General features: G+C 46.2%; 1 protein-coding gene across 4 annotated transcripts in view; it reads right to left on the minus strand.

Annotated features, from left to right (window-relative positions):
* Positions 1 to 1,641: 1,641 nt before the first annotated feature.
* MAPKBP1 (mitogen-activated protein kinase binding protein 1) overlaps positions 1,642 to 23,572 on the minus strand; it is a 122,629-nt gene continuing 100,698 nt past the window's right edge. For 3 of the 4 annotated variants that reach the window (XM_073348682.1, XM_073348679.1, XM_078853332.1), the window contains 11 exons: positions 22,696 to 22,844; positions 22,080 to 22,129; positions 20,751 to 20,987; positions 18,383 to 18,552; positions 16,560 to 16,705; positions 15,877 to 16,056; positions 14,691 to 14,769; positions 12,796 to 13,106; positions 10,831 to 11,718; positions 7,631 to 7,716; positions 1,642 to 7,031 (listed from right to left, as the gene is read on the minus strand). In XM_073348682.1, the coding sequence (XP_073204783.1) occupies positions 6,738 to 7,031; positions 7,631 to 7,716; positions 10,831 to 11,718; positions 12,796 to 13,106; positions 14,691 to 14,769; positions 15,877 to 16,056; positions 16,560 to 16,705; positions 18,383 to 18,552; positions 20,751 to 20,987; positions 22,080 to 22,129; positions 22,696 to 22,844 (2,590 nt within the window). In that variant the 3' untranslated portion in view covers positions 1,642 to 6,737. The remainder of the gene's footprint in view (positions 7,032 to 7,630; positions 7,717 to 10,830; positions 11,719 to 12,795; positions 13,107 to 14,690; positions 14,770 to 15,876; positions 16,057 to 16,559; positions 16,706 to 18,382; positions 18,553 to 20,750; positions 20,988 to 22,079; positions 22,130 to 22,695; positions 22,845 to 23,572) is intronic. The other variant, XM_073348681.1, reaches the window with a different exon arrangement.

A 23,572-nucleotide genomic window follows, 5' to 3' on the forward strand; every position in this document is an offset into this window, starting at 1 on the left:
TATCTTGTCTATGGGGCCGGATTAGGGTTGCCAACTTTCTTCTCGCACAAAACCGAACACCCTTGCCTTGCCCCACCCCTTCTCTGAGGCCCTCCCCCTGCTCACTCCATCCCCACTCCCTCTGTCGCTCACTCTCCCCACGCTCGCTCACTCATTTTCACTGGGCTGACTCAGGGTTGGGGTGTGGGAGGGGGCTCCGGGCTGTGGGGTGGATCCAAGGGGTTCCGAGTATGGGAGGGGCTCCAGGCTGAGGCAAGGGGTTGGGGTGTGGGCACGGTGACCAGATGTCCCGATTTTATAGGGACAGTCCTGATATTTGGGGCTTTTTCTTATATAGGTGCCTATTACTCCCCACCTCCTGTCCCGATTTTTCACACTTGTTATCTGGTCACTCTAGGTGCGGGAGGGGGTACGGGCTCTGGCCTGGGGTGCAGGTTCCAGGGTGGAGCCAGAAATGAGGAGTCCACGGTGTGGGAGGGGGCTCTGGGCTGTGGCATGGAGTTGGGGTGCGGGGGGTGAGGACTCCAGCTGTGGGTGCGGGCTCAGGTGTGGGGCCGGTAATGAGGGATTTGGGGTGCAGGAGAGGGCCTCGGGCTGGGGCTGAGGAGTTCAGAGTGCGGGAAGGGGCTGGGGCAGAGAGTTGGGGGCAGGGGGCAGTGGGCAGCGTCTGGCTGGGGTGAGGGATTAGGTGTGCAGCAGCAGGGGGCTCCAGGCTGGGGATGAGGGATTCAGAGTGTGGGAGGATGTGAGGACTCCAGCTGGGGGTGCAGGCTCTGGGGTGGGGCTGAGGATGAAGGGTTTGGGGTGTAGGAGGGTCCTCCAGGCTGGGGCCAAGGGGTTCAGAGGGTGGGAGGAGGATCAGGGCTGGAGCAGGGTGTTTGGGTTGGGGGGGGAGGGTCAGGGGTGCAGGCTCTGGGTGGCACTTACCTCAGGTGGCTCCCGGAAGCAGCGGCATGTTCCCCCTCCAGCTCCTACGTGGAGGTGTGGCCAGGCGGCTCTGCGTGCTGCCCCGTCTGCAGGCACCACCCCCGCAGCTCCCATTGGCTGCAGAGCCGGCACTTGGGTCGGGGGCAGCGCATGGAGCCCCCTGGCTGCCCCTATGCATAGGAGATAGGGGGGGAATATGCCACTACTTCTGGGAGCCGTGTGGAGCCATGGCAACCAGGGAACCTGCCTTAGCCCCACTGCGACGCTGACCGGACTTTTAATAGCCCAGTCAGCAGTGCTGACTGGAGCCACCAGGGTCCCTTTTTGACTGGGCATTCCAGTTGAAAAGCAGATACCTGGTGATCCAGTAGGTGAGCTGAGAATCAGGTCCCATTTAAAATCTGGCAGGAGGAGGACATGGTGTCACCCCCGATAACTTCTATCCCAGTGGTTAGAGAACATGGTTGGGATGTGGGAGACTCGGGCTCAATTCCCCCCTCAGGCAGAGTAGGAGAAAGGATTTGAACAGGGGTCTCCCCAATCCCAGGTGAGTGCTCTAACCACTAGGCTGCAAGGTAGGCAGCAGCACCTCTTCCTCGGACTGTTTTGCGTGGAGTTAGACACCTCCCTCGCTCATTCTCACAAGGGGTCAGACTAGATGATAGTCCTGGTCCCTTCTGCCCATAAACTCTATTAAAGATGGGTTTGTAACAAATTATCACATTTTTATTGAAACTGTTTAAGACACAGAGTACAAATGAATACAGAGTTAAAAACAGGCCCCAGACGGGTGCCTCACAGTGCAAAAATCCCACAAACATAAAACAGTTTTTTTCCAAATAATTAAAAAAAAAGACATTTTAAAGATTTAATTTGTTTTTACCTAAAGCCAAAGTATAAAAAAAACACACATTCATAAATAAAGATTTTGTTTTTGTGTTTTTAAAACGGTGGAGGAAAAAAGGTAGTGTTGAAAAACACGGGTAAAGAGTTCTTTGTCTGGTGCCTATGGCATAACTAAGACATGCAGAGTGGACATGGCTTGTTCCTAAAATTGCTGCCCCATGCATCTTTGTCCATGCTTTACAGCAGGTTACCCACACGAATATGCAGTCCAATCCGGTACATTATTTACAACAAGCAATCCGGAATTCTGGACATCCTAGTCTTATCTACATCTGCTCAACAGCACTCCAGGGCTGCAAGAAGTCTTGTGTTTTTGTTTTTTTCTTCTAAATGAGGTTTTTATCATTTAATTTCCGGGACACTGCACCCCAAGGGAAAAAACTTACAAATGCAGGAGTATACCAACAGCGTTTAAATACCTCCTCTTCTGTTTTTGATTTTTAAAATGTACTTTAAAATTGAAAGTTCATACTGTTTCAACTCCTTTGGAGAAATATACTGCTTCCTCAGAGATTTGATGAGTGAGGAGAGTGCTAAAAGACCTGCCCCAACCTTTACTTGGGAGATTCCTCAGAAAGGAGACTACCTGAGAGAGAAAGTGAAAGAAATGCAGGCTCATGTAAGAGCACCAGCTGTGTGTCTCAATGTTCGGCCAAAAACATGAGTTGGCTTTAGAGGGAACTAAACACAAAGGATTTGCTGTCTTGTCAGATTCAAGTACTTTCCACGGCACCACCCTGTTCACAGGTCTTTGTGCATTGTCCTAAGAGCTCCCTCAGGAAAAGTAACACAAGTTACATCAAGATGAGAAGAAAAAACTATTGTCATTTCAACCAGGAACATCTGATAGGAGGGATGGCGTTTACGCAAAGAGGACAGAGTGGTAGGCCCAAATTCTTTAAAAGTTTTTGCTAAACAATAATTTCCTTTAATACGTTACATCCGCACACACACACAAATCTATAAGGGGTCCAGGCTCCAAAATTGCCTCCTCCCACAATCTTCTTCACTTGCCAGCCACCAATCATTGTTCAGGATTTCTCCTGCCAGACTATGGAATGACCTATGATGTACATGCAGGTCAAATGTAAGCAGTGCGGCCTGCAGCTACCAACTGCACTATCTTGTTGAGGACTTTATGCTCCCTTTGTTCTCAAAACTGGAATTTTTCAGCACACTTCCTACTGCCAGCAATGGGAAATCATGAGGAAATTGCCATATATATCTATATATCAACTGAATCAAGTTTTCTCTCTGCAACACTTTCTCCCTTCACCCCTTCTCACCACCAAACTTGGGATATCACTTTGATTTATAGGTCTTTAGCTTCACAACTCCTCTTAATGCTAAATCTTAAGCAAATGGTTGAGGTTACATACCTTAACCTTCCCACACCTTCTAAGAAACAGCTGTTTACATGGGAGCAGGTGGGGAAAAAGGGGCTCAATAAAAAGGCATTAAACAAAACAACTACCCCACCTATTCTTTAATTCACACCTCTAAACTCAGTCCTGGTTCTACTTCCCTGAAGCCCTGCCTCTGCTGCACTACATCTTTCATACCCCGTCAAGGCCTTTATTGGCCAGCCTGTGTTCTTGAAGCCAAGCCTATTTCTATTCCTAACACTATTCTCCTGGAGGCCCTGACTCTGCTTTCTAATTATTTTAAAGCTAAACACCCCACAGATTCCCCGTCCCCGCCCGCCGATCTACTTGCTTGAGCCTGCCCCTACCACAATTCTAACTAGACACTTGCCCCGTTTGCGGTTTTCCCACCTACACCCAGGACCCAGGCAAAGTCCACAGCCAGCACACACAAAAATCCTATTCATCTTTTTTTTTTTAATAAAAAAAACTCACTCTCTGTGAATTACTCTGAGGGAGCTGTATCTGACACTATTGTGAATCCTGATAGCTGCTGCTTTTCACCTACGACAGTCCGAGGTACGCCATGGATTGGATTACTGTATCTAACAGGAATGGCTTTGGGGCATATTCTATTCATTCCAACCATCTGCTCTGCAGCATTCTTTCCAATCCGGTGTCACCACCTCATACTTTAAATACAAATAATAATAAAGTGGAATCAATTCTACAAGGGAAGGCATATAAAGAACCCTCAAACCACTATTGCCGGTACCAGAAGATGCCTGGGTTGAAGGTACTGCTATTTTACCTGAGTGTCTGTGCCCCAGTACCAGCAAGAAACCTCCTGTGGACTGGCACATACGTTTTCACAGTCTGAAAGTGAAGGGAGAATAGCTGGTTGACCCACACAGTCAGCCTGACCCAGACTATCCCCATCAGAGAACCAACAGGATTGCCATCTCACATTCCATTCGTGAGCATCCCTGCCCCCTCCATCTAAGGAAGTTCCCAGAGATCTTCACTTCATTCCTATGCAAACAGCTCCTTTCCATTTGCAATAGATGCTTCCCACAAAATCCCAGCTCACCATACCCTTCAGCACAACACAATGGCGGGAGGGGACTAGAAGCCCAGCAATCTGAGGTTTAAACCTTGAAGTACAGTATAACTCTATTGAACTAAAGGTCAGAGAGGACACTTGAAATGTTTGGACAGATAGAGTCAGATGACAGGAGGAACCAGCTGAAAGGCTCTGAAAGGGCTTCCTACACCTGAAGTCGCCAATTCTGTAGCTCAACGAACTGATGGCTAGCCAGCAAGCTCAGAAATGGCTGCCCTGCAAGTCCCCAGCCCTGGAGTTCAACAAACAGATGGGCCAGCTGGCCCCAGACCAGCCAGTCATGTAGAGAAAAGGCTGCACCACAGGTCCCCCAGCCCCAGAGTGCAGCAAACAGATGGGCCAGCTGGCCCCAGACCAGCCAGTCATGTAGAGAAAAGGCTGCACCACAGGTCCCCCAGCCCCAGAGTGCAGCAAACAGATGGGCCAGCTGGCCCCAGACCAGCCAGTCATGTAGAGGAAAGGCTGCACTGCAGGTCCCCCAGCCCCGGAGTGCAACGAACAGATGGGCCAGCCTGGCCCCAGACCAGCCAGTCATGTAGAGGAAAGGCTGCACTGCAGGTCCCCAGTTCCCAAGTGCAGCGAAGAAAAGCCAGCTCCATTCCAGAGAACCACAAGACCAGAATGATGGCCAGCTTGCCCCGAAGCAACTACAGAAAAATCTACTTCAAGTTCATGACCACGGAACACAACTTTGGAGGCTGGCCAGCTTTAAAGGACCTTTGCTGATGCCAGCCAACATTTATATCCAGGGCTAGGCTAGATACTAGAGTTTCACACCCTGGGACTGTTCTGCTCTATGTTTTTTTAAGAGGAAGACTGAAGGCAGAGCAAGAAAATGGAATAATCTCCCTGGGTAGCCACCTGCTTTGACATGGATTCCCCTACACCACATCCTATTTTACTAGCTTACTGATACTGACCAATAGCAACACTGGATACTTGTAAGCCATGACAATAAATACATTATTGCCAGCTTGGAGAAGTCTGATAAGGCAAGAAGGCTATTGCACACAATCTCACAGGGGCAAGGTTTTCTATTTCTCCATCAAGAGACGCATAAAGGGGTAGGGAAAGGATGGGGATAGTTACATCCCACAATATCCGATACTGGCTGCTCAGCACTCCCCGGAGATCATTTTCTGTAGTCCGTTAGAAAATGTAAATTATTCTCTGCTCCCCTGGAAGGTTAAGAATATTCTGTTTTCCAGGTAGAGACAGTGAAACCTATTGACGGTCTTTCCTACCAGGACAATGAAAGCATCAAACTGGAAGGGAGCAGCAGTTGCATGGGTGATCACTCTGATTGAGGGCTTCACTCAAAGAGATGGAGGCCTTGCCTCCCACTTAACTTCTCCCAATAAAATCATTCACCTCCAACTCACCCCCTTCACCACAGTCTCATTAGAATCAAGAGATCAGTATCCAATTCCACTCTCAGAACATGGCTAAAAGGAATTTTGTAGCTGTCTTTTAATTTTCCTACATTATTTCACCCTTTTTCTTTTTAATGTTTGATGAAAACCCAATCTCAAGTATTTGAGCACAGATAAAATGCCAAAGCTCATTTAAAAAGCCACAATGTTCTTGTTACATAATCCCCACAACTTGATCCAAGGGGTAGCAAGCGTCCCCCTTCAGAAGAGAGCGGAGGTAAATTATATCCCAGACCGTCTTTGAAACAAAAGGAAAAGCCAACAGGGTTGTCATCACAACAGCAGGATTACTGTAGGAAACAAGCCAGGGATGGGAAAAGGAAGATCAGCAAGAGAGGATGCAGCAGAGAAGACCAATTTGGTAATTGCACAGACACTCCAGCCTGCCTCTGCTGTTAGGGGTTACTATAATACAGAGATTGCGTCTCGCGGGGATACGGCAAAGGAGAAAAAAATTGTTTGTTTGAAAAGGGAAGGAAATGGCCACCAAATACTCGTGAAAAGGTTAGCGCAAACGTCAGAAAAATAAATTAATAAATAGAACGTTTAAAAGTCTGCCTTTGGATTCTGATGAAGCCCTGGGAGGGAGTGATTGGCTTCATCCAGGCCCCTTTTGTTAGTCAGCAGTTCAGAGCTTCTTGGGCAAACTGAATTTATTTTTTGTTCTTATGGGAGATGCCAAACATCTAGCTATGGACAGATTTCCAAACAACTTCTCTACACTCCTCTTTCCAGGCTGTGTTCACAAACTGGAAGCTGAAGAGTATTGGGGAAAGTTATTAAAACTGTGACCAGCACATTGCTAAAAACTAGGAGACACCTGTTCTATGGGGCTGAGAAGATCAGTTTAAAAAGGTCTCTCCCTCCATAGATCAGGATGGCGACAGCACTTGTCTGAGGCTTCCACTGTGGTGGTCCTCCTGGGATTATTTCTATGGAGCTATCAGTTTTACTCAAAAAGTGTTTTTTCTGACCGCCACCCCTTCAGAGTTTTTTGTCCATGCGCCGTTCCACAGCTTGTAGTAACAGCTCCGAGTACTGTTCCAGCAAAGCCAGAGTCTGCTCATCCCCAAAACGCCTAGGACTGGACAGGGCAGCACCACTTCCCTCATTCAGCGACCTAATGGCATCGTGTGGCTTCACCAGCACCTTCTTGGCCCTTTGGAGCTCTTCTCCTTCCTTCAGGGAGTCCAGTTCTTTCTTCATCACGGAGAACGTTTCCGTTAGGAGGCCAGCAATCTTATCTTTGTCAGTAGAAGACTCCATGTCCATGGATACCTGAGAATTAAAAAAATGCAGTTAGAATTTAAACAAGACAAAAAGAAGGTGTTCTCAACCCTTTAGGGCCATTGAGAGCCATAAATGTGTCTAAGCAAAGGGTACAATACACTGCTCTAAGTATAGAGTCTGCCTTAAAGTGGTAATGGAGGGTGCATGTGTGCTCACATAAAGAGCCCAGCTCCTACTGCATATCATATTTGCTAATCCTTTCCCTGGGCATTAAAGGATTTAAGAGAAAAATCAGAGGATAATAAAACTTAATATTTCAATCGTGCTTTATATTTGAAGCCCTGTATAAATATTAACTGATCCTTTCCATACCCCTGCGAGGGAGTTACTGTTTACCCTTAGTTTACCGAGAAGATAATCAGGTACAAAGATTAAATGATTTGCCCAAGGCAATATGGCAAGCCATTGAATAAGCCAGAATTAGACTCCAGGAGTTCCTGACTCCCAGCCCCAAACTCAGATGCTGCCTCTGTCACTAGAACACGATCAGAAGAATGCCTCAATCCATCAAGCGTGTGTGTGTACTTAACTCTTGAGGTCTAGAGACAAGCTGACTGATTGGCAGACCAGTGTTTGAAGTCACTCACCATGCGGTAAAGGTGAACGGCCTTGCGCATGCTGTCCTGGAGCTCAGATACAACATGTTCACACTGCTCAATGCTGATGCGACGTTCTGAAGAGGGAGAATAAACAAAAGAACTAAGCCATGAACATATCCCAGTCTCCTAGACCACCACAGCCCCTGCACATTTGTTAGGAAATCCATCTGTAGAATAACCACTTCCCCAACACAATGGCTAATACTTATTTTAAAGGTCGCGTGTGTGTTTCATTCAACTTTTAAACGAGAGGCTAAACCAGACAGGCTTGAGCCATGCATTGTGTAGGCAAGCACTGTGCAAGTGTCCCTCACATACCTTTCCAGAGATGGTCCTCAGTTCTAACATTCCACACTCCCACTTTTCCAGTCTCAGCCTCTGCAAAACAGAGACTAACTGCCCTGATTTCTGTCACTCAGTGTGGTTTTGTAACTGTGGATAAGCTGAGGCCATCAAAGCCTCTTTCATTTGTGACCCAAGTCAAGGTCTCCAAAGGCAAAAGGCATTACTAACCTAAAGTCCCACTAAGCAGCCCCCAACTCCTCTATAACCCCATGTACTTCTCTTTACACCATCTTCAGAATGAGACAAGCATCTGATGTGTTATGAAGATGAATTACAATGAAGGTTGTTTTAAATCATCAAAATGTATTGCAGTTGGGGACCAAGGTAGAGCTGTCAAACAGCACCCATGAGAATGGGAACTGTACTTTTCAACAATACATGACGTTTACCATTATATTAGAATTATAAAAATACCAGAAAAGCACAACTTCAGCTATACTCTTAATATCCCCTATTAACCCAGCTGTCAAACAGCTGAAGGTGGGCAGTCTTTAAACAACACAAATAGACAGACACATAGGCATAATTGCAGCTATTATCTCCTGCTCTGAAAGGCACTGGACAGACTCCTTTAGTTACCTAGAAAATAAAAAGTGGTCATAAGAACATTGTAACTCTGTACTTCTAAACTAGAGATGCCGTCCTTTGAAAAGCTGAAGGGGAACCTAGCCACAAGCATCAAGATAAAAAAAAAAATACATGAAGAACAGATAAGCCAGTGGCATATGCTGATGCTCCCAGACAGCATCTCAGATCCATGCATTCTTCACCTCCTGAATCACCAATAGTTTGAACACAGTGGCTTCAATTTTCTTGTCAATCATCCTTACTAAATTAGAAACAAAGCTAAACCCTTTCTGTTCAGCACCATTTCTGGACTTCTCCCATGATCTTCAACTTATGTTGTCCTCCTGCTCTGTGAACCACCAGCACAAAGAGAGGCTGTAAATGTAGTAAAAATGAATGGGCATTTTCAGCTATAGGCTCTCAGAGGTGGAGACAGTACCCCTTCAGAAACAGACATAGGTCAGTTAACACGGTAATGACAACAATATTTAGTACTTCTACAACACTTTCCTATATCTATATCTCACAGGACTGTGCAAAAGTAAATATCTTTATCTCCATATTTTATAGATTCTATTTATAGAAGGGAAACTGAGGGACAGAAAAGTCAAGTCATTTCCCTAATGTTACAGAGTGGTCAGTAGCAGAACAATGATAAAAACTTCAGGACTCTAACCCTCATTCTAATTCCCTACCCAGTAGATCAAACTAAGCTGCTGTATTAACGTCCTTTTACAAAGCGCTTGCTATATATTACGTATAAATAAAAAAATATGGCTGTATGAGCCTTTTAACATTTCCCATTTGCTTTTTTTTTGGTGGTGGTGATGGTGGTGGTGATGGTGGAGGATTTCTAGCTTCAGATCTGTGTCTCCCTTACAGATCTTGGGCTGAAACTTCCTGTGAACTGACCCCAAAAGTAATGTGGGGTCTTTGCTCTGACTCTCAAATCTAGAAGAAAAACAAACACACCAGTGCAAACAGCTGGTCTGTGACATTACGGTTGTAGAATCAGATTCCATAGCTCCAAGTAGGTGCTAGCTCTTGAAAAGCCCAGATATACTCATTGTTCTGAAACTTAACTACTGTATAGTATTAAACTATACGCTCTTCAGGCCTAGGACCATGTGTCTTGCTGTAGATGTGTGTAGCATGCCTAATACAACACGGGGCTTCAATCTAGATCAGGGCATCTAGGCACTACTAAAATACAAAAAAACCCTCCACATCTAGATAAAAACCTCTCTTCACAAGCTTTCAATGGATACACTTTTTCTACATTTTATTTTATTTTTTATTGTTTTGATTGCCAGGCTTTGTGTGTATAAGAAATGAAGCTTTCCTTTTACAATCCACTGCTTCCATCAGACGGGTCATAACCCATTGTTTGTAACCTCACAGTTCACCGCTGTAGAGAGGAAGATAGCATTACTGAAGGACCCTGACAAGCAGAAGATAATAAAAGGTGACTTATTTCCCTACACAGCTTGGTTAACAATATTGGGAAAGAAGATGGGTTAAGAGTTTGTCTGAGCTGTCAAACAGTCCACTGCCCTGTACACTGTCCCTGATGACAAGTTAAAACAGCCAGGAAAGGGTTACGGACTACCCCACCTGTCACATGACATAGCAATGGATTCAAGGGAAGAGTATCCCTTCTTTCTGGAGAACAACAGAGAGGCAAGGGAAAAGTCACTGGGGACTGCAGCCACTGTGGAGAACGGAAATTGCTTTGTTTTGATGTTACCCAGGAGTCTTCTATTGAACCAACCGATTGTGCCCTGAGGGGAAGGCCGGAAACAGACTGGGGCATGGCATTAGTTCTTTCTTGGGCTGAGGAGTAACCCTCCAGCTTACTCCCTCCCATTTATAAATAATTCAGAAGTTATAGTTTATTAACCCCACACCTTTTTCTTCAACCCAAAAGCCAGCAAGCTGAGAATCCCCACGGTGTCTATATGTGTGTATTACATTCCACCTGCCATTCCCTTTAGGGAAACTTGGATGCTACCAGATCTGCAGAACATTCGGCTGCTATCTGACTAAACATGACGTAAGACACAAGACAGAGAGGAAACAGAAATTCAAGCCACAGTAAAAGATGTTAGACTGAAATGTCTCACCATTGAGGGGGTGACTTATGGAACGAGACAGGTGCAGACAAGACGAGACAGGCCAGAAGCTGGACGTAAAGAAATGTGATGGAATCGTGAAGCGGTTCACAAAGACAGGAGACAGAAGGGGGAAGAAGGTTAGAGATGGGTATCCGTGCACACCTGAGTTCTGTGCCGAGGCAGCCACTGTTGTGGGAGACCTTGGCCTGATGGGGTCTAGTGGGCAAAGTCCAAGTGGGTTGTCTAGCACACAGCTAATGCTGGAGAACCTCTCTCTGTGTCTGGGCAGTGTGCTTTCAGGAGACCTTGGGTGCAAGCCTTCTGAAAACTCTTTCAGTTTTGGATTAGTGATCCCTGGCTCATCCTGGCGATCTATCCTCAGTGCTGGATTCTCCACTGGGCTCTCTTTAGCAGGTCCAACAGATACAGCAGTTTGGCTCTCCCTCTTGAAGGCCCGTCCCTCAAGAAGAGAAGATTTCTTTTTACAGACCCCAGCAGGTGACTGAGGAGACTCTGGTTCAAGTGGGGTTTTGGATTTGGTGGTGGGTGAGAAAGAAGCCAAGATGGGTCTGTCAGGCAATGGTTTGGGGATGTCAAGAATCAAGTGGGCGCGGTTTGATGATGCCAACTTGCTGTGAAAGGACTTGGGTGATGAGCAGCTTACAACTTGCTGAAGGGCTGGCTTCCCTGGGACATTTTCTTTTGTAGGTGGCTTGTTCTTCTCAGTCTCTGCTGTGGGAGTTATCTGTATCTTCTCAGGCCCCTGTGGGCTGGTCCTCTGCTCAGTCAGTGTTTCAACAGAGTCACCAAGGCATAGATTTTCCCCTACAGAGATGCTGCGTGACACCTTGGCCATGAAGCTGGTTGTGGGATTCATGTAGGACTTTGATTTTACAACCTTACTGTCTTTGACCAGCAGGGAGCTGGACCCATCCATCTTCAGCAGGCTTGCAGACAATGGCCTGCAATGATTAGGTTTTGGATCCTTCTCAACCACTACTAGTGTCTGAGGACGTTGCCTGATAGAGGATATCACTCCTGGACTCTTATCTGCAAAAATTAAACAGACAAACGTACAAAACTAGATAAAGGCTGCAGTGAACTGTGCAATCAGAAAGAACCACAACTGTACCAACCTATTAACTCCAGCTCAGCTTCTGGAACAGAGGTATTTAGAACAACTGCAACAGTATTAATGTAGCCGGATCTCAAAGATGAGCTCCTCCCCCTCCTTCACTCCCCAGAGGCACTGTTGCTTATCTTAAGAAGATGACCTTCCCATAAGGCCTGAGGCTAGAAGACCTTAGAAACTAGGATTTTTAAGTGAGAGAGGAAATCAGAGGAAGCAGGTTAAAGTCCTCAATTCTCATCTCTCCTCAGCCTACTCATTTACATAGAGTAGTGTGGTTTTAACAAAAAATAGTGAATTTAGTGTTGGTGAAAGGGCCACCTTGTTGCCCAGCCAATGTGCCTTAATTCTGACCTCCTCCTGACCAATCCTGACCTACTGCAACCAGCTCTGAGCAGAGAGGAGTTCTTTGTTCACGGCTCAGTCCATTCTTGGCCTCCCTGTTGAGGCTGTTAGACAGTGCTAGTTATGAGGATGGCGGCTGTACGCTGAGGACTGAGGGCTTGGCCAAGAATGCTGACTCACTTCACAATGGACACAGATTATAGAAATTTCAGGATGTTCAGCCTTTGCTACGGCAGCTTGGCCAACCCACAAAGTCATTAGTTCGGCATTTCCAGTTCACTGCCACAGGGCACTTCCCTCCCCTTGACAGAGTGCACCAACGATGACAAACATTGACTTTTTTTGTTTGGTCAGGGTTTTTTTGCTTTCAGTATTTCAGAGTCAGAACGAAAGTTGAACACTACCCCCACCAACCCCTCTATTCCTCCCACTCATTTGGAAGGCCAGCTAAGCCAATGATCCTGGCCAGAGCCAACAGTTGGTGGAAGCCGCAGACTAGTCTGCTGAGTAATTAAGAATATTTTCCTTGACAGACCAGAGCCTGTAGCTCACCTACCACAAGAACTATGATTAATTTACATCTCTACTAAAACTTAGTCCCCCCACCCCCATTTACTCTTGGAGTTACACTGCAGTCCCATCCACTTCCTTACCATCGTGAATGAGGTCATGAACTGACTGGGACTTCCTCATCCCCGCATTCCCAGTACCCTCTGGATAGGGTGCGATAACTCTTCCAAGTCCCACAGCAAGCCTATTAGTCTCCACTGCTGACTTCCGTTTTCTTTGGGTGTAAATGGACCGGTAAGAATTTACACCATCCAGAAGGCTGGCATTCTCCAAGGCAGCATTATGATGGCTGTTCCCATTTTTCAGCAGGTCGACAGAAACCTTCTTTGATTGGGCTGAAGCCTCAATGGGCTTTTGATCCAGGATCAGATTTGATGAGGAGCGTGACAAACGCCTACAGAGATAAGGCAGAGTTAAGACTCTCAAGGTGGCAACAAATGAATCACAAATCAACAAATAAATAGATGGCGTTGGGTAAAGAAGTACAAACTTATTAAGCCAGCTTCTCAGGGGCAAAGATCTCGGTAAATGGAGAGTGAAATGTCAAACTAACCTGTACTGTCGCCACACTGGTCTATTTTTCCCCCAAGGCAGTACTGGTCTCAAAGTATCCTATCCTGGGTGATACGATGAGCATTAAGTACCACCCATAGCCCTGGGTCAAGTGTTTCATGGAGGGACTTGGCAGGAAGGCAAGCCAGGAGAGAAGGAGAGATTCTATCAGGGGAGAAATGGGTCGGGTTGGGTCAGGTCAGGACTGGTCCCTCCCAGCTCAGTTTGCCAACACCAAAAACCCTCTCTCCTTCCACGAGAGTGTTTCCCAGAGGAACCCCCAGCACATTTGGTGATTGGTCAGTCCTGGTATAACACACATCAAAGCTGGTCAGGATCTTATGGGCTGCATGTTTGGAAAACCTTTTGCTCTCCTTAGGTGAAAGGCACTAGAAGTACCATCATTTTCATTTTTCCTCCAAGGCAGGGGAAAGTAGGGTTGTCCCTAACCCCAACAGGCTCTGCTCCACCTGACTGGATTGGCAGTTGGGCAGATAAAAACTCCATCACATATTCATGAGCGTATGCAGATTACCCTACAGCTGCTTTAAACTGGACTTTTCTGGAAATCTCTCAGTTTTGCTGTGGCACCACTGTAGCGCTCCTAAAACTAGTAACAGTAGAAGTGCTAGCATCAACCATGGTGGCACAATGCCAGTAGATGGTGAGTAACCCTGCCATGAGCAGAGGTACACAGTGACAAGAACACTAACAGTCAGTCTACGCTACCTCTGAGGTGGAACCTGCACTGCCACTTAAGCAATGGCAGGAGGTTTCTCCAAAACCCTTAATGTGGACACAAGCTGTGAATGCTAAAGGTGAACCTAGCTCCGTTTTAAATGATGCTGTCGAGTCAATTTGAACCCAAAGTTTAGATAGAATCATAGACTTTAAGGTCAGAAGGGACCATTATGATCGTCTAGTCTGACCTCCTGTATATTGTGATGTTGTGTATATTAAAGCTTTTATAAAGCCAATCAGTAGACGTGTTTACATTATTTTTGTTTCATTTTAATTTCAATGGAAACAGTTAATTTTAGAGGAAATAAATTCCCCTGCAGTGTTTATAACCTAGACACTGAATGGAAACCAGAAATGAAGCTGATTAGGAACTGACTATAAACAAAAACAAAACTGACTAGCACATTTTCATTGTCCAAGCTGAATGAAATGCAGAAAATGAAACCGAACATAAATGTTGAAAAGCAAATTAGATAAGCAGCAGCATTGCTTTAGGCCGATGTAGAGTAGCTAGGATGATACAGAATGGACAATCTGATCGGTGACAGTTTGCAGCCACCTGCCAGGTCCCCATCCAAAGAGACCACTGTGACAAGGTATGTCAAACCCAGAAGGCTGCTGGCATGTTTTAGACCAGTGCCCAGGAAGAACTCTATTCTCATTACTAAAAAAAGCAGAGTTGTACCTGAGGGCTGGGGACTGGGAGAGAAAGCGAGAAGAAATGCTGATATTTTCAGTTCTCTCCAGGGTCCTACATGATCCACCTATGGATTCAGGAGGAAATGTGTAAATTATACAACAAGATGCAAACATTAGGACAAATGAAGTTTTTTCAGATGAATTCTAGAAGGCGCTACTCCATTTCAGAGGAGATGTAAGAACTGCTTGAGGCAATAAGACAACACAGAGAATTAATTTTATCTCCTGCTGCCCTTTTCTATTCTACTCAGAACATCACAATTCCCCAGCCTCAAACTATACTAAAAGAAAGAAGGGTTTCCTAAGGACATTGCTCTTCCTTTCCCCATAGATTCTTCTTATCCTGTATCTAGGCTTGTGGGAGAAAAATAGACCGCATGCAGGGACGATGCTAGCTACAATCATTATCATGACTAGCAAGCCACTCTGATCCCTGAAATGACTGATACAAACTAAATATCTCTTTTTCCAATTTGATGTCCTCATTCTCACCCTCTGCCCTGCTTCTCATCAGTCTTTTGTGATGTTTGCTATGCAAATATGCACCACTAGAGGCCACCCCATCTTATTATACAGATGGACACACTTACCACTTAATTCATTTACACGGCAAAGCTAGAGATGGGACAAGAGAATGGGACTCCAGATCCCAGGGACAGTGCTTCACCAGGTCAACAAGAACAGTTTCACAAACCCAGTGTTTCTCAACCTTTGTGTGCTGGTGACCCCCTTTGGACTTAAAAAAAAATTCGTGACTCCCCACCCCTACTAAGACTTGAAAAGATAGGGGACTGAAACTGCCGAGCCCCAGCTCTGCGGCCTGGGGCTGGGGCTGAAAGCCCGAGCCCAGGACCCCCTTAAACCCATCCCACAACCCACCTGGAGGTCACAAACCCCAGGCTGAGAAACACTGCAGTAATCCAAGAAACAAGGATTCCTTTCTATAGCCACATTTCCTTACACACATTCAGACACCCTTTTCTTTAGGCCTTTCTACTTTGCTTTACCTCTACCACCTTCCCACCACACACAGGCAAAGTTCAGCAGTTGTAAAGTGTGAGCCACAGCAAGACAGAACCTTTGGGGTCTACTTGGTTTTATAAAGCAGATGGGTCTGGAGCTATCAAAATCTCATCAGGGAGAAAGTTCTTCCACTTGGTTTGAAGGTGTACCTTTTTCACCACCATTGACCAGAGTCTCGAAATGCTGCTTGAGGAACCTCTCCTGATCTGGAGTTTTGGGGACCTCTCCCTCCAGCATGCTAGTGCCTGCATCCTCCTCGTCCTCCCCATCCACCTGTTCCTCCAGGTCTGAGACGCCATCCACACTGAGGGGCTCTGTGCTCTCAGAATCTGGAAGGATGTGGCAAATAATGTACAGTCACAATAATGTCTGCATCCCGGCCACAACTGAACATCATTCTAAGAAGCAGTTACTCATGAAGGTGGCACATTAAGGACTAAGGTCAGAGCACACGCAAATCAGCATTACTGCCATTAGGATGCAATTCCCAGATGTACAGTATTACACAGGCAGCACAGCCCACAAGGACAACAGCACAGAGTGGTCTGACTGTGCAGGTAGTTAAGGGAGCAGGCAGCAATCCACTTCACCCCCTAACCCTTCTCAAATGTATTCAGGGAAGTGCATAATCAGAAGTACCTGAATCTTTTTATGGTAATACCAGGGTGAGCTTTACTTTAATAGGAAAGTAGCATCATCCTAGCTCCCCAAAGATCACATCACGTCTTTGAGTCCAGTTTGCCACCAAGCCCGGCAGTGAACGATCCCAGTAAGTTTCGGCAGCGTTCCATGTGGTGTGAAAATGGGCTCAAATCATGTATTGACATCTCACCTTCATTTGGATGATCTGGGCTGGAGAGGCGACTGCTACTGTAATCTACAGAGCAAGCACTGTCAGGACTGTGCTTATCAGGGCATCCGTTGCTGTGGTAACCTCTAACTAGCTTCCCGGGGGGCAGCGCTTTTACCTGGAACTCACTACAAGAGAGACAGGAAGAGTACAAACTAGAAGAGTTAAAGATTATAATTTTTATTATAATAATTTAATTATAATAATCCAGTTAAATATTATAATTTTTAGAGTCCTCACCTGTGTTAGTAACACCTTTGATTATTAAGGAAAAAAAAGTCATTTAAAAATTAAGTTTATTTCTTTTACCATATATACAGTTTATTTTTGCATTTCATTAGGCTTGGACAGGAAAATCAAACTGGTCTGTTTTACTTTCTGGTTATACTCAGTTTCACATTTTGATTTTCAGGCACTAACAGAGCTGCTGTGGTTGGGTTTCCAATGCTGCAAGAAAATGAATGCGCTAGTCCATTTGAAAAAAAAGAAGGGGTATTTTCCATAACATTCCTAGTCACCGATTTTGTAAACTCAATTTTTCCAGAATTTGAGGCCTAAGCCAGGGTCTGTCTTTCCACACTCTTATGTCCTGTTTCTCTGAGGGTCTTAGTGTTGTGAAATAAAGCAGATTCTGAGGACAGCAAGACTGATTTTCATCAGTGAATACTGCATGGAAGTCAGCATTAGAAGATTCGAATCCTTGCTCTTGTCCCAGCTCCACATCAACGAGCAAGGCCAATGGTATCCTTTCGCCTTATTTGTGAAGATTACAGTGATCCATTTCATGGAATACTTTGGATTCAGCCCAGGCGCTAAGATCTGACTTGGAACATGAAAGTCACCATGACAGATATTTACTGTAAAATAACTGTACGGAGATTAGCCCTGACAGCTTGCAAACGGTGTGTGCTTTGTAACATGTCCAATCTGTATCCAACACCACCACAGGCCCCCCCTTTCTAACATGCTGGAACTGCACATGGGCCTGCTCTGTCTAAATATTATTACTATAAAATTAAAAACATAAATAAAGAGAAACTGGGGTGCGGGCAGGCGGGGGGGGGAGGGGGATTAAAAGTTTCAGCTACATAAAGTTGGCTTGCACTATTCTTTGAGAGCTCACCAAAAACTCACAACCGTTACTCTGTAGTGGAACAGGAGTAGGGGAATTAAACAGCTCTAAGTGGAAGGAGAGGGAGTGTTATTCAGAAAATGAAATGGGGGAGTGAGGGGATACAAGGTGTAAAGTGGAACGGTCTAAAACAGAAAGGAAGAAGACAAAATGGAAGACAAAAGGTCTTCTCAGTCTCTCTGATTCCATTTAGCTGAGGTAGTCCAGCTTCCTGCCACTATGCAGTCATCGCATGCATGTTCATTAGTTTTGTCCATCCTGGTTTTAAAATGTCCCAAACAATAGGGTTTCCACCACATCCGTAGGGTGGCCATTCCACAGCCAAATACACCTCCACCATTAGGAGGGTTTCCAGCATAAGATTTTCCATTACTTAAATTCAACCCACACAAGGGAGGAAGAAAAAGAGAGGTTCTTCCAACTTGTCTATTTTAAGGAGAAATTGGAGGAGTTTGCTGACATGCATGACTTGCTTGCAAGCAGAGACACTTTTACTGAACCCTAGGTTCAGCTCCCTTTAGAATCAGGAGTGCATTAGTAAAGTCCTTAACTAAACATGTCAGCATCGAGCTGACAATAAATCACCTCACCCAAGTTACCACAGCTGCAGACAAGGAAAATAATGCAGCAGTGGCTTAGCTATATACAAAAGAGATTGTTTGGTTTTTTTAACCTGCTACTGTCGGTGGGATGGATCTCATCTTGTTCAGGGTAGATTACACATTCCTCGCTCTCAAAGGGCTCCAGTTCCTGAGTGAAAACCCCCTCTTCACAAGACACAAGCTGAATCATTTGGGGTCGGACACAAGGCCGGCTGTCCTGAGGAGCTATGGAGTCTCCAACCTGGTGCAGAAATATAGAAATAGTAGAGGTTACTAGTGTATTTCCTTGACGTCCGCAGGGCATCTTGGGAGTTATACAGTGCTCACTACAGCAAAGGGTGCAATTAGAAAACAGCACTTTTTCCATGGCCCTGTCCCATCTCCCCTCCTACACACAAACATACATGCCCCATCTGACAAGGTCAACCAGCTATTACACACATTGACCTGGATTCTCCTCTCACTTAGAATCATAGAAGATTAGAGTTGGAAGAGACCTCAGGAGGTCATCTAGTCCAATCCCCTGCTCAAAGAAGGACCAGTCCCCAACTAAATCATCCCAGCCAGGGCTTTGTCAAGCCAGGCCTTAAAAACCTCTAAGGATGGAGATTCCACCACCTCCCTAGGTAACCCATTCCAGTGCTTCACCACCTTCCTAGTGAAATAGTTTTTCCTGATATCCAACCTAGACCTCCCCCACTGCAACTTGAGACCTTGTTCTGTCCTCTGCTACCACTGAGAACAGTCTAGATCCATCCTCTTTGGAACCCCCTTTCAGGTAATTGAAGGCTACTATCAAATGCCCCCTCAGTCTTCTTTTCTGCAGACTAAATAAACACAGTTCCCTCAGCCTCTCCTCATAAATCATGTTCCCAAGCCCCCTAATCATTTTCATTGCCCTCTGCTGGGCTTTCTCCAATTTGTCCATATCCTTCTATGGATAGTAGTGGGGGGCCCAAAACTGGATGCACTACTCCAGATGTGGCCTCATCAGTGCCGAATAGAGGGGAATAATCACTTCCCTCAATCTGCTGGCAATCCTCCTACTAATGCAGCCCAATATGCCATTAGCCTTCTTGGCAACAAGGGCACACTGCTGACTCATATCCAGCTTCTCGTCCACTATAATCCCAGGTCCTTTTCTGCAGAACTGCCACTTAGTCAGTCGGTCCCCAGCCTGTTGCAGTGCAGGGGATTCTTCCATCGTAAATGCAGGACTCTGCACTTGTCCTTGTTGAACCTCATCAGATTTCTGTTGGCCCAATCCTCCAATTTGTCTAGGTCACTCTGGACCCTATCCCTACCCTCCAACATATCTACCTCTCCCCCCAGCTTGGTGTATCCACTTATATCAACAGCAAGAGTAACTCCACTGAAGTTAGGTACCAGCACAGAATGATCCATCTTGATCTAAGTAGTCTCTGGAGCAAGGTAATTCATTGCTGACTAGGACCTATAGTCTTCACAGGCCACCGCACTATGTTAAAGATAAACTCAATCACAGGCTGCCCTAGAACTCTGTGGGCCTCAGATGACATGCAGGTCAGCCATTCCTGGAACTGAGGAACCATGGCTCAATGAAGGGGAGTGTTCTAGACCAAAGGTGAGCAAACTACGGCCTGCGGGCCACATCCGGCCTGCGGGACCCTCCTGCCTGGCCCTTTAGCTCCCAGCTGGGGAGGCTAGCCCCCAGCCCCTCCCCACAGCCTCAGCTCGCTGTGCCACCTGCACTCTGGGCGGCGGGGTTGTGAGCTCCTGCCGGGCAGTGCAGCTGCCAGTCCTGTTGCTCTGAGGTAAGGGGGCGGGGAGCAGGGGGGTTGGATAAGGGGCAGGGGAGCAGTCAGGGGACAGGGAGCGGTTGAGTGGGGCAGAGGTTCTGGGAAGGGGGGGGGTCAGGGAAGGAATGGGGGGGGTTGGATAGGCGTGGGAGTCCCGGGGGGTGGGGGATTGCAAGGGGGCAGGGATGTGAACAGGGGGTGGGTAAGTCAGGGGACAGGGAGCGGGGGGGGGGGGGAGGGGTCAGATGGGGGTGGGGTCCTGGGAGGGGGCGGTCAGGGGACAAGGAGCAGGGCGGGTTGGATTGGTCAGCGGTTCTGAGGGAGGCAGTCGGGGGTGGGAAGTGGGGGGGGGCGGGGTGGATAGGGGTTGGGGGCCAGGCTGTTTGGGGAGGCACAGCCTTCCCTACCCGGCCCTCCATACAGTTTCAGAATCCCAATGTGGTCCTAAAGCCAAAAAGTGTGCCCACCCCTGTTCTAGACAGAGGTCACCTGGCTACCTGTAATAGATTCAAGGGAAATAAAGTGCAGGAAATCAAGCAGGCATTTACTATGTCAGGCTCAATTCCCATTGGCCAGCAGCGGTCAAAGAGCTCTAGGAAGGCTCCTGTGGAAAATCTTGGGTTTCCCATTGCCTATACGTTGAATCCACAGCCACTGTTACCTTGCTGACATGCAGAGAGAGATCAGCATGCTCTTCTCTGTCATCCCCATTGCTGGTCTGGGACAGCGAGTCTCGACTGGGGGATCGAGAGACTGAGAAAGACTCCAGCTGGCGCAAGTCCAGCATGGATTTAACTGTCATCTCTATGTTGCTGGTTGGCTGGGACCAACGGCCCCGCTGCCGGGGCATCTTGTTCATTGCAGTCTCTGAATGTTGGATCTCTGCAATCTCTTTCGCCTGGAGGAAGTCAAAAGAAAAAGATAAGAGCTTTGGAGGTAAAATTCTGGTTATGGAGAAATAGAAGAGAAAACCAAGGATCAAGTCAAAATAGTTGTCTATGCATCCTCCCGAACCCAAAGCCCCTCAGTCATACAGAAAACGTTAGTTATAAGAGACTCAATGTGAAGATGATCCAAGTGCACCCTCCTTGTAACAAGATTTAATTAACCAAAGAAACCAATTCAAAAGTTTTCATGTCAAGATAAAATGGTTCAGTTAAATTTCAACCTCAAGCGACGTATCCTTATAGAGGCTCATTATTCAGGGCTGAAGTGAAGGAGCATGATACCAGAGGTAAAGAATTGCCCCAAAGGGTCCTAAATATATATGGAAGAGTATCCAGCCTGTGTGAGCCGCTGAGAAACCACAAGACCCTCCAATATAGCTACTAGATGTATTTGTGTAAGGCGGTGTGAAAGCACACAAGTGCTGGGTCTCGTGCTATTAGCACAAACCGAGACACCGAGACTGCTGCACTCAATAGTAACAATGGGTAAAGAGGTGGATTTATTATATGTACTAGGATTTCCAGCCAGATCCTTTTAACATTTTAAAAACTCTCCTTCACATCCTATCCTGCACCGACAATGGGACTTACTTGACTAGATGATCCAGTACAGTTAGATCTATTCCAGGATTAATTTTTACGATGATCATGTTCTACAAAATCATAGGCCTCTGACTGCCAGATGCTGGGACTGAATGACAGAGGATAGATCACTCAATAACTGCCCTGTTCTTTTTTCATTCCCTCTGACCCATCTGGCACTGGCCGCTGTTGGAAGACCGGACACTGGGCTAGACGGACCATTGGTCTGACCCAGCATGGCCGTTCTTATCCTCTAGCCACAATCAGCACATGGTTGTGCTGGACACTTCCTCCCAATTGAATGCTTCCTCACAGAATGGCCACAGCAATGGGATTCCTGCACTGGGAGATTTCTTATTGCAGTATTCCTACCATCAATCAGAATTAGTAGTTTCTGGTCTCCATAGATACTCACTCCTCCTTATGATGAGAAGAAAAATGTTAAAGAATTAGTGACTCACCCTCCTCATTTCCCAATGGGAGAGGCTTCTTGAGAGGGAAAGGTCTGGATCTGGAAAGAGAAAAAACTATATCAGGTTGGCATCCTGGCCAATAAGGCTATTTTATCCCCCTTTCTTTCCTCTAAAGCCTCATGGCTACTGCATTTTCACTTGTGATACCTGCCTCCAGTAATGATAACTCCTAGAAGCAGGTATGGCAGAAACCATTTGAAGACTGGATCTGGTTTCTTCAGGCTTCCACTGACCTCTGTGGCTTTCCATTGAAGAATCAGAAGCCCGAGGAGTCACTAGACTAATAGCCCCCATAGCTCTGATTGAAAACCTCTTTGGCCAACTGGAATCAGTAAGAACCCGTTGAAAATTCTCACCTGAAATTTCCATTAGGGAAGTCAGAATCGGCCTCTCTCCAGTTCAGCATAGGCAAGCATGGCTGTTGATCCCCCGTCTGCTCCCATCCCCAAAATATTCTTTTGGTATTTCTCTTCCTGCCTGCACTTGATTGTCACCTTCGCTATTCCCATGTCCCTTCTCTGCCCCATACAGCCTCACAAGTCTGCCGAGGCTCAAGTCCCCTTCCCTTTTCTCTGTTCATGCCCCTTTCCTTTCCCATTTATACCTGAGTCTCTCTCAGGGTTGCAGTTGGATTGAATTTGGAAAGACTGTAGCCCATTTAACTCATCTTCATCATTCCCTTCATCTTCACCATCTTTGTCGCTGTCTGATGAAAGCACTGGCACCGGTGATAGGACAGAGGTGGATTCGTGCCTGGGATGAAGGAATCAGAAGGAACATTACAGTACATCGTAAGAAACCCCCATACGCAACCTGGTATTCCCACTTGACACACCCATCATACAGCACAATTAGCAAGGTGTACCAATTTCTCCACACATTTCCCTGATCCTCCAGCAAAACCTGACTTTGAGCCACCGTTCAAGGTACGCACCATGCAAAGGTGCAAAGAAATAGACCAGCCCAGAGGCAGTCCAGCATGTTCATGTGTTAGGAGGAGGTAGAGAATCCTGATTAGAAATGCACTCACTAGAGCTGAGCAAAGTAAAACTGTAGTTTCATCTTCCAATTTAATTCCAATTTAATATTGAACAGTAATACTGCAGATAGCCACATTTAAGGTCAAGATTGTCAGGACCTATTTAAGAGAGAGAAACAATTTCCTTTGTTGGAGCATACTGTGCAACATAAACATCACAAGATGTTCCTTTTGATGGCAGTTTGACATTTGAGAAACAGACGGATATTGTTGTAAAGAGACCAGTTTGATTCCTGGATGCAAACCCAGTGACCTCGTGTGCACAGCTCATGCACCATAACATATCCATGCTGTAGTGTCAGCCTGGGGGCACACTGAAGGATGTCAAACATACCTTGAATAGATCCTTAATCAAAATGGATAAGGGAAGCATTCCTGGCATGGATCCCAGAGGCACCCCAAGCATAAATTTCCATCAACAAAGGATTTATGAGCACAAGAG

The sequence above is a fragment of the Lepidochelys kempii genome, chromosome 6 (assembly GCF_965140285.1).
Source record: "Lepidochelys kempii isolate rLepKem1 chromosome 6, rLepKem1.hap1, whole genome shotgun sequence".
Taxonomy (NCBI): domain Eukaryota; kingdom Metazoa; phylum Chordata; order Testudines; family Cheloniidae; genus Lepidochelys; species Lepidochelys kempii.